Source organism: Hevea brasiliensis, chromosome 10 (assembly GCF_030052815.1).
Source record: "Hevea brasiliensis isolate MT/VB/25A 57/8 chromosome 10, ASM3005281v1, whole genome shotgun sequence".
Taxonomy (NCBI): Eukaryota; Viridiplantae; Streptophyta; class Magnoliopsida; order Malpighiales; family Euphorbiaceae; genus Hevea; species Hevea brasiliensis.
Window position 1 is genome coordinate 96,567,063 of NC_079502.1, and position 11,822 is coordinate 96,578,884.

The 11,822-nt window shown below is 32.4% G+C and overlaps 1 protein-coding gene across 2 annotated transcripts; it reads right to left on the minus strand.

Annotated features, from left to right (window-relative positions):
- Positions 1-1,526: 1,526 nt before the first annotated feature.
- Positions 1,527-3,247, minus strand: LOC110670444 (uncharacterized). Of its 2 annotated transcripts, none has more exons than XM_058128348.1 (2): positions 2,980-3,247; positions 1,527-2,478 (listed from the first exon to the last, which is right to left on the minus strand). In XM_058128348.1, exon 2 carries the CDS (start codon positions 2,446-2,448, stop codon positions 1,747-1,749), a length of 702 nt encoding a protein of 233 aa, XP_057984331.1. In that variant the 5' UTR covers positions 2,449-2,478; positions 2,980-3,247; the 3' UTR covers positions 1,527-1,746. The 2 variants fall into 2 exon arrangements, with proteins under 2 accessions (XP_057984331.1, XP_057984330.1); XM_058128347.1 differs by having other exon boundaries at positions 3,076-3,245.
- Positions 3,248-11,822: the final 8,575 nt, after the last annotated feature.

The window sequence follows — 11,822 nt, forward strand, 5'->3', positions numbered from 1 at the left end:
TGGGAAAGTTAGATATGTGCACATGCCGAGATGACCTCTTATCTAGCTAACTCTCTAAATTCTCTTCTCAACAATATAATACATGCTATACCCTCGGCCAAAATTCTAGTTACACAAATCTCAAATTTTAAGGCAGGAAAAGTTTCATAGCATATAGCTATCAGAAATATAAAACCTATTTGATGTTGTTGTTAAAATTAGCGTTAAGAAAATTATTTTTTTAATATTTTAATTAAAAAATATTAAAAAATAATTTAAAATTAAATTTAATAAATTTTAATCATAAAAATATTAAAATAATAAAAAAAATTAAAATTATTTTTTTAAAATTATTTTTTTCAACAAAACTAAAATGATAATTTTATTTAAAAAAATAATATTTAAAAAAATAATTTTTACCCTCCAAACACAACGCCATGGGCACATAATTCAATTGGGATAATTCATAAGAAGTAATGGCATTTTACTCCATGAGAATATTCCTCCATGCACAGAGACAAGCAAATGTAAAGAACCATAACTGGAAATTTCTGACTATATGAGCAATGCAAGCACCTGAACGTCAAGAGGATTTCACTAATCCAACTTCACTAAAAAGGACTGATCCAAGAAGATTCTCCTCAAGCCCCAAATTTTTCTGAACTACCATTTTTCATTCAATAGTAGTCCGTACAGCACATAGAATGCAAGGCATATTATCCAACCAGACAAGAACAGAGTAGAGGATGAACATATTAACAAGATATCTTCCAAGTTTTTTTTTTTTTTTTTTTTTTTGCCCTCACAGCAGACATTTGTTTATGTTCAAGATGCAATTTCTAACACATAAATAGTCAATAACTTACTATTTACATAACCAAGAAACATAGCCAACAGATTCTCTTTCAGCGTGGGTGGAGACTTAATAAACAAGCTAAAATATGTATAGGAACAAATAAGCTGGTGAAACCACCTCATGCCAATGATATGTCTAAAAAACAATCAGAATTCGAAGAATTCATACTGATTTGTCTTTACATTCTACAATATAATAAATCGATTTCAAGTCTGCAGCTTGAATCTCCATCCCTATAATTCAATAACTGACTTGAACACCTACATGATATATCTACTCTCTGGAAGTCCTCTGGATGCTTCCCAAACCCCAATAATGTTTATAAATGCACTCATAATTATCTGAAGCATATCCAAAAGTAAACTGAATGACAAAAACGCTTTCGAGCAGTCAAGACTTCAATAGCTTCCAAAATCTAAAGAAATGAAGCCTCCTGTCACAAATTTCACTCCCTACTCACATGCGGAACTCTCAAAAAGAACTTGTTCGCACATATTCTCCAACTAAAAGAAAAGGCACCAGGCAAGCAAAAAACATTGATTTCGCCCTTAAGACAAAAATAACAATTTACAAGATAAAACTACTTATAAAACTAAGTCCCAAAATGTCAGCAAAAAGGAATCGCCAATAAGAAGAAGAAGAAGAAGAAGAAGAAGAAGAAGAAGAAGAAAATTACAACCGCAAAAGCACATAAAAACAGCAGACTGTTTAGGATTTAAAAGCCATTCTTGAAAAACATAAAATCCATAAGAAAGTGTTAACCACTGCAGAATCAGAAAGTATCGTATTAAGTATTAACATCTTTCTTGAGAATGTAAAGAAATCACCAAAACAGCTGGTGTATATACAGAAACAGGATGACACCTCAACATGACTAATAGCAGTTCAAATTCAAGTGGCAAATGATTTATTTACCACCAAAGCAGAGCAAGGACCACCAAGACACCAATAAACAAAAGAAGATTCTTCAAAACATTATCAGCATGCTGCCCTCGACTCCTTGGCTGGGGGAATCCATGTACATGGCCACCATGAAATGCATGAAATCCATATGGAAAACCAGATGTCGTTCCATATACTGTAGCATCCGGGAAACCATGAAATTGAACATTGAACAAGGAAGGGAATAAAGCAAGACCACCAAAAGCAGTTGACAATGTAAAGTTACCAATCCTTGCAGTCATAGTTGGTACAAATCCCCCCATTGATCCAATCCCATAATTCGGGAAGTTATTACCTTCATGTGGAGGGGTAGGGGGAGGAGGATGGGCCGTTTCGGGTCTATGCCCAGCTGGGCGACTAGGAATATCAATGCCTGGATAAGATTTGGCACGTGGATCTGTCTGCATTTTGCCTCTGCCATAAAGAGGAACCAATTTTTCTTCTTGTATAAGAGCCTTACAAACTGGACACTCATGAGAATGCGAATGATGGTGTAGCCATCTATACAAGCAAGGCCAACAGAAGAGGTGACCACAAAGGGTTACAATTGGATCTTGAGCTAATTCAAAGCATATATTGCATTCAAAATCACCAGCATCATTGGCATTATTGCCTGAGTAAGTTGAACTTTCAGGTGGCATGCTTGTTGATTCACCAAACCCACTCGCCATCTCTATATCTAATAACCAAACTGCCACTACCTGTAATCAAACACAACCTAACATAAACATCATTGACAAAAATCTGGTCTACTGGACCCGAAAACGCAAAAAAGAAAACCCTAATAGCATATTCAAACAAGAACCAAATTAAACTCAACTAATATCAATAAATAAAGTCATCAATTAAAGTTCAGAATCAAGAAAATCATATCAGAAACACCCTTTATTCCACGTATCCAACATATAAGCAACCGAATGACAGTAAAATTCCCCAACTCACAGCCCACATAAACTAGGGTTTGCACCAAAAAAAATAATAAATAAAGAACCCAAGAAAATAACAAAAAAAAAACGTAATCAAGAAATTTGCTAAACTTTTATCAAAACAAAATCCCAATTTCCCTCATTTCTTTCCCCTCTCTCGAATCTGTAAATCAGGCAATCAGCTCATATAATACCCACTTAATACACCAAAAGATTCCAAATAAAAACCCAAAAAAAAAAAAAAAGGAAAAGAAGCAGCAAAGACAGATTACTGACCGAGCCTTCACTTTAATCGATCGAGCGAGAGAGAGAGAGAGAGAGAAAGGAGAAAAGCAAAAAAAAAGAGACAAACACGAAGTCTACGAAAGGTACCTAAATATTAGGCAAGAAATCGACAACTTCCTTCGAAGGTTCTCGAGGAGGCTGCTAATTTTCCTTCTTAGTTCCCCCAACTGGTAAACGATCTCGATGCGCCAGAGCTTTTGTTATTATAAATCTCTACTTCTTTACCTATCGTGTATTATTTCGTCGTATGGTTTCGTTGGTCATGATCAGAAGGTAGCATCCCTCAAGACCGTGAGATGTGCAGACTTCCGCCGAGGAATGTAAATGAGCTGGACTTGGACCACTTCATCAAGGATCCGATCTTTTTCTGATAATTACATGGGCTTTGGCCCATTATAAGGTCCTCAAGGATAAATATCTCCATTAGATAACATTAACTCAACCCTAGCTAAACAATAATTCTGAAAATTATGTTGCTTGAGTAGAGCTTTTCAAGTCCGACAAATAAATGCTCAAAACAAGAAGAGCATAGCTCCCAGAGAATTTTCTATGTCTAAACTTATTTATCATAATTTTGAGGTATAAAATATATGATAAGATTCATCTATTAAATATATAATCTCATATATTTATATTTTAAATTCTTATTTAAGTAAAAATTTTATGCTGCATCAATTCCTTTCCTGAGTATGAATTTCTCGAGCTCATAAATATTTATTGTCTAGTCAACTATTTAACGATTACAACATAACTTTAAATAACTTAAGTTATGTTTGGTAATATCAGTTGTTTTAGTAACTGTGTTTTAGTAGTTGTTAACCATTTTATAGTGATTAGCTATTCATATAGTGTTTTAAAACATAAATGTTCGGTAAAAAAAATTATTAAATTAGCTATTAAATATTAAAATGTTAGTACAATCTTATTAACCCTGATTAAAACAATCTTATTTGATTAGCATAAATTCATGATAGATATGTATAGAAATTGAACTGAAATAATTGAATAACAAAAAAATTATATGACTTGAACAAAGTTATATGAAATAATCGAATCAAATTAAAGCACAATTTTCTATTTGGATCGGTCGATCAATTATAACAATCCAAATTTACATAATGCAAAATTTTGATTTCAAAGACTTCAGTTTCCAAAAACCCAGCATGAATTCACATTGAAATCCTTTATTCACCATCTTACATAAGTTTTTAATTAATTATATAATAACTAATATAACAAAAAATTTATGAACAATATTGAATTAAAATTCCCAGCAAAGGGGAAAAAATAAAAGATCTTTTTCATTCCTAAAACCACAGACACTTCACAAATCAAAAATTAAATCAATATAAAAAGAACCCATTTTTAATCAAAACCCATATGAGAAAGAGCATATCTTAAGGCTTACAAACAAGGGATCTTCAAAAAGAAAACGAAAGCAGAATCAAATAGCTCGCTTATATGAGAGGCGATACTAAGACTCGTCGTCGAGTACAATACCATTATCAGTTTTTTGTTATTTACATTTGTGATTATCAACATGTGGATCATTTCAAGATTGAGATTACTTTTGTTTCATTTGAATCCTTCGAGTTTTGTTTCACTTAAATCCTTCGAGCTTTGAATCATCAGGCAATAGTGGCTTGTGGATACTATGATTTTGCACCGATATATGCGACTGATGGACTTTAAATAACCCAGCCGCCTATTTAAAGTCTTTTTTTTTTCTCCTTTCTCTTGTAAACTTTTTATAATGATCACTGGTGAGTCTTTTCATTAATTGTTTTCCCTCCTCCTATCTTGAGTTTTTGTTCTTTTTTCATGAAAATTTATTGTCTCTTCCTTTGTAAAAATTTAATATTTTCTTTCTATATCATAGAATTGTTGCGCATAATGCCATATCAAGCTCATCTTTCATGTTGAATGGTCAACTCATATGTTCTGTAAACGCGACAATGTCATTTAAATCAAGATAATTATTATTATATTTTATATAAATTATTTATCTTAAATTTTTTTATGTTATGTACTTTAGTTATACTTTGTCTATGAATGTCCTTATATATATATATATATATATATATATATATATATATATATATATATATATTTGATAGTTATTTTATTTATTTATTTATTTTACTTTAGTAATCGAATTAAATCTATAAATGAGGAAGTAACTTCTCTCTCTAATAAAAAAAAAATCTCACCCCTCTCTTTAAAACTATTAAACTAGTTATTAGCTCTCAATTTAAGGGGAGGTCCAACATTTTAGCCATCGACCCTTCCCCTCTACATATTTTCTTTATATATATTTTTTTAATTTTTCCTTAGTTTGTGTTTTGTTGTAGTGTTTTTATAATCTCTATATCTATAGTTTAGTTCTCCTCCCTGGATGAGGTTTATATTTCTTTATATGTGCTTGTATTTGCAAGTGGGTGTATGTTTGTCCCAAGGGTTTCTCTACTTGGATGGCAACTCAAAGGAGCAACGTTGTCATCTGTGGGCACCAATCTACCTATAGGCTATAAGAGAATGAAAGGCCTAAGCTCTACCATCCCTATCCCTGTTTTCACTAATATATACAATGTGTCACGACCCAACCTATGGGTCGGACCGGCACTAGGACCTGGGCCAGCCTAAAGCCCCCGAGGCCTGTAGTAAGCTTAACTATTCCTTAACCCAACTCTAAGGCCCATTTGGGCCCAATTTTAAGAATTCAACCGGACAGAGTCCGGCCATAAAATGGACCTTTCAACGGGGAGTTTTTGACTCACCCAACCTGTAAACACAATATATAATCATTTGGGGAGCTCAGCTCACCCTACACATACTCATAACAACATAAAATAAATGGGAGCTCTGCTCCCTCATCCAGTCCATCAACATGTATAAAATAATAAGTTTACAGGTCCAAAATAACAATTTATATTACAAACACAAATCAAATAAATATTTCTATCACATGCGAAAATTCTAAAGTTAACAGGTTTATACAAATATTAATAAACGACCTGCGAGGGAGAAAAGCAGGTTAACCTCAAAAATATCCTCCTATGGCCTGAAAAAATATTGAACAGGAGTGAGCGTTCGACTCAGAGAGTAAAATATCAATTTTAACCATAATCTCTATAACTATCTAAAGTTAATACACCCTGTAAAGTGAAATGCAACGCAACATCAGCAATATTTTCACATCATAACAGCAAAAAGGTAATTTGGAGCACTCACACATCTAGTAATATCAATCATAATATATGGGAGCTGATCCCCTATATAGCTCTCTTAAATCCAACATGTGCCAACGAAGAACTCAAGCTGGACTTTCGCTTAATAAACCAAATTGGGGCCCCAGCGAAGAACTCAAGCCTTGACTACCCCGAAGGACCGGGTCCCATCGAAGATCTCAAGCCGGGACTACCCATCCTATCCATAGCCAACACCACATCACACGCATGCTAACGCACGCACACTGCTCCAAATTACCACAACAACATACATGGCACTTTAATAGTTGTGAATGCAATATAAAATGTGCGTAGAGTTTAACTACATAGATATATACATATAAGTGATGCATGGGCATGCTTGAACATATAATAATAGTGAAATTACAATTAAAATTAATATTTTACTCACAGACTTGACAGCGGTCACTGTAGCGGCTAGACGGAGGAAGAAGGCTGTCCCGGCTCACCTGACAATTCTATTATAATCATTTAATAAATTTGACTCAATACAAACTAAGAAAAAAACCAAATACGTCCTAAGTCGTGCCGAAAATCCGGCAGAGTCTCCCCTATACCTAGGGCCTACCTAACCTGCAAAAGGGCTCAAAACGCACTTCTATATTCACAAATCATACACTCATAACTCAATCATATCACACAGCCCCTCCTGGGCCCATCCATACAGTCCTCAATCACAATATGTAAATTTACAGTTTAGTCCTTATAATTGATCATTTTTGCAAAAACTACCCAAATAAGCTCTAAAAATTCTAAAACTTTGCCCCAGGTCCTTAGCAACATTACTAGGCTATTGCAAAAAGAATCATAATTTTCTGAGCTACCACGAATATTTTATAGATTTTTAATCCCATTTAAGTACTAGAAAATTATGAAAAAGTAAGGTTCGGGTTTACCTATGTCGATTCCGATTCTTGGGATGCACTCAGAACGTCTAACAATGGTGGGGTAGCCAAAATCTCGATCCAATTCGGATACTTTTTAGGCAGTCAGTCAGTCTAGCCCGAAATTCACAGACCCGGACAATTGTCGAATTTTCGTGAATTGAAGATACCTACACGAAGCCCACAATATGGGGGTTAGTATAAAATTTTTACGGAATTTTCTAAGCTCATTTAATGCTCGGAAAAATACTGCGATGTTCTGTGGGACCCACCGAAAAATGGTGTCGAAAAATTTCGAAATTTATATTGCCACGAAGCTCTCAATGAGTGGAGCTCTCTGGTACTCTCGATTTTCTCGTGGGGTTCACGGTTTGCGAGAAATCTAGCCCAAAAGACAAAATGGGCTAAAACTTCATGGACAAAAATTGGACAAACCGCTTCATGGATTTTGGTGTTCTTGGTGTCTATGGAAAGCTCTTGAGGTGCAGATGTTGTTTGACATAAGACTCAGTCCAATCGGTGGCCGGATCGACCGAATTTCGGCCGGAAAGATGAAGCCTCCTGCGCGGGCAGAGGTGTCGTTCGCGAGCGTTTTCCGGCCGCTTGGAGCATTGGCCGGCCGTGGGGAGGTGGTGGGGCAGCGCGCCGGTGAGGTGGGGTGGTTGAGGAGGCGGCGACGTGGCCTGGGGGTGAGGGAGGAGAGAGAAAACGGGAAGGGAAGGAGGGGAGGTCGAGACGCACGCGGGGAGAAGAAAAAGGAAGAAGAAGCCGGTCCGATTCGATCGGTCGAATCCGATCAGGTTCAATTCGGCCGGTTCGATTCAGAATACAAAATTTTAAATTTTTACTTTGCCTTGGGACCGAAAACGAGGCCCAAAAATTTCAAAAAAATTCTAGAAAACTAAAAAAAAATCGTAGACTCCAAATATATTTTTAGTTTTGCCACGTGGTCTTTAAATTAATTTTTAAAAATCATCAAAATTTTTGTTTTCGAAAAAATTGAACCCGATTTCTAAAATCTGAAAAATTTCAAATAACTTTCCTAAAATTCAAATAAAATAAAATATTAATATTTACCAAAAAATAATAAATTTAAAAATTAAGGGTGTTACACAATGGTCCTAACTTTTCTTTCAAATTGTTACAGTCTTTTGTTTAGCTCACCTATTTTGAGAGGGACGATTTATTTGAGAACTTTGTTTTTTTTTTTTTTGGTGGAGGTAGAGCTTCTAGTAATGCTTTTCTGTGTTGTGAGTTTCTTCTAGAGTTGGCAGATGAAGGCCTATTTCAAGTGGTGTCAAGTCTAGTTTCTGTTGGATCCTATACCCATTTTGTAATGATTTCTTAGTTGTATGGTCCTCAGGTTTTAATTTTCTAAGACTTGATAGCCGAAGATATAGTTTAGGACTTTTGTTTGTAACAAATGAGTTTTTGTCTCCTCCTTCATGGGGATTTATTGTCTTTTCCTTTGTGTGTTTAATATTTCCTCCCTTGCTAGGATTTATTTTTTCTTTCTATATTTTAGAGTTGTTATGCATAGTGCTTTATTATTTAGATTGGCGTGCAATGATGGAAATAAGTACAAATTTCTCTCTAAAAGGAGATAAAAGTTTAATGATTTTCAGATCGAGATTATGTCTGTGTAGAAAGATTTTGGAGTTGAATAGTTGTAGATTGTCATAGAGTGGAGCATGTTTCATATCGAATAGTCAACTCAAATGCTCTGTCATCACAATCAAGTTATTCAAATAAAGATAATTGCTATTATATTTTGTATAAATGATTTATCTCAAATTTTATTATCCAAAAAATTAACAATACAAAATTTTATACTTCCAATTTATATTCCATTTCTATTTAATGAAAGTCCTTTTATTTAAGAAAAAAAAAAACATATATGTTACAATCTCCAAGTTTGGAGTTTAGTTCCCCTTCTTGGATGGGTCCATGTTTTTTTATATTTACTTGTATTTGCAAGTGGGTGCGTGCTTGTCCTAGGAGTTTCCTTGCTTGTATGGCAACTCAAAGGAGCAATGGTGTTATCTATGGGCCCCGATCTTCTTATGGACTAGAAGAGAATAAGAGGCTTGAGCCTAACCATCCCTATCCTGGTTTCCATCACCATATAGAATGATTTTAGCATTTCTTTCAGTTTGTTGCAGTCTTTTGTTTAGCTTGCCTATTGCTTTGTTTTTTTTTTTTTTGGGGGAGTAGTTCTTAGTAATTATTTTTTTTTGTGTGTTGGAGTTGGCAAATGAAGGTCTCTGATACAGCGATTAGGTCGTTTGTGTTGAATCTAGTTTTTGTCGGATTCTATACCCATTTTGTAATGATTTCTCAGTTGTATGGTGTATGGTCGTTAGGCTTTAATTTTCGAAGACATGATAACTGAAGATATAGTTTAGGATTATTATTTACAGTGAAGGAGTTGTATCTTATATCGTGTTTCTTATTAATAAAGTCCTTTATTTAAAAATAAAAAAAAATCATAGTCTAGTAGTTAATAGTTTTTATATTTATTAATAAAAATAACTAAAATTTTAAAATTAAAGTAAAAATTTAATAAAATTAAATTAATTTGATTTGATTAAACAGTCAATTATTGGCATCCCACCATGAGGCTTGTGTGTTAAGTCATTGGTTGGATATTTATGGTTTTGTCAAAATCACACACAATAAATCAATATTGGTAATGATGATAAGGAAGGAGGGCACTAGGAAGCAAGAGAGTCCACAAACTACTGTGGCAAATCACAGTCTCTGGCATTTCGGAAAGCTGTTCTTCCAAAATTCCAGTTACCAAATTTAATTAATTCATTGTTGCATACATCTCATATTCATATTTCACATTTTCTTTTTTAATAGTTTTCTTCACTAAAATAGAGATCACCCTTTGTCAAGAAATAAAATATTTTACATGCCTTTTTAAAATATATATATATATATATTTGTACTTATTTTATTTTATATTAATATATTTAATCAATAAATAAAAACAGGAATAATAATAACTAACATAAATTAATTAGAAATAGAATATAAATTTTGCATAAACAAATTTAACATAAATTATTTATACGAAAAAATAATAAGTAACATGATTTGAATGGTTCAATCGTTTTGATAAAGTATAAGTATTTAACTTGTCTAATTAATGGAAAGTATGCTTCATTTAGTGGCAATATTTTTACTAGTCTAATATGATAATTTTTAAAATTTATTTTTCATTAAAGTAACATTTGAACTTCATATTGCACTTTTATTTAAATTTTTTTTTTTAAAAAATCCTAACACTTCATAAAATAGAGACAGACAGAACAAATCAGAAACATCTCTATAAAAATAGAGATAAATAAAATAAAATAAAATAAAAATTTACTATAAATAAATCAAATTTACTATGAAAGAGGGTAACTAATGAAAATACTCATAATATTTACTGAAAGGAAATAAAGGGAAAGGGGAGAAGGTGAGTAGAGGAAAAAAATTTGAAAATTAAAAAAAAAAAGATGGAATTTTCAAGAGAAAATGAGCAACCTCTCTCTTTGAGAAATTGAATAAAAATAATTAATTTATAAATAAAAATCTTGAGTATAGTTTTATATCTCTAAAGCCTTATTGATTAGTGCTGCCCAGTTTTGTTTTTTTTTTTTTTAACTTGACATGTATGATTCTGTGGTGGATAATCCATGTAAGTTGATAAAATTTTATAAATTTTGCATCAAGAAGTTGCCAACATCATCATCATCACCCACCACAGCCAACCCAAACTCACTTCAAATCAATATATCCTACCAGCCAGCTGAGCCAAGTTGCTGTCTATTGCATAAAAATAATCTTTTATATCCATTACACAGAATTAATTATTGTTAAATCAATTATTGTTGGAATTTTATCATAAAAATATAAAAATAATAATCCCATAAATTGTTACTATACATGACAATACCCAACACTATTATTTTATTCCTTCTCTCTATTTTTTTTTTTTATTATCAAACAGCCAAAACAAGTAATCTTCTGTAAACTCCTCTGGGATTTTTTTTATAGAATATTCCCGTCTTTGTTCTTTACATTATTACAAACATGGAACATTAAAAAAAATCATTATTAATTTTATTTTTTTATTTACATTTAATACTCTTAAATACCTTTTATTATTAATAGGTCCCATTATCATTTAGTTTGAATCTAAAATTAAATTATAATAATTTTATTTTATTTAATAATGAAAATATATCACATTCAGACTAAAATTTTCACTCCTCTAATTTCTTACTAACAAAAATTGAAGTCATAATCAAATTAATCTAATAATAAAATTCGATCAAAACTTTATGGATTTAAATTAAATTGTAATTGTTTTACTCTCGTTAAAGTTAAATGGAACTGATTTAATTTAGTTTAAATTAATATTTTTTATTAAAATAAAAAAAAATTATTGTTTAAAATAAAATAATAAAAATTAAAATTCATTTGCTCACAATTTTTTTTTCTTTGGATTTACCGCTTTTTTATTTCTATCAAATAAATATAAAAAAAATCCACTAAAATTAGATTATAATATCTAATAATAAAAATTAATAAACACGCGCACACATGCAACCAACCAATAAAAGCGGTGCACGTGTGCAGGAAACAGAAAACGGAACAGATTTTCCAACCCTTGTTGCCCACCGGTCTTTTCGCGTCTCCCTATTTT

Coding starts and splice junctions, on each gene's coding strand:
- LOC110670444 (XM_058128348.1), bottom strand. CDS start 2,448: ATGGCGAGTGGGTTTGGTGAATCAACAAGCATGCCACCTGAAAGTTCA.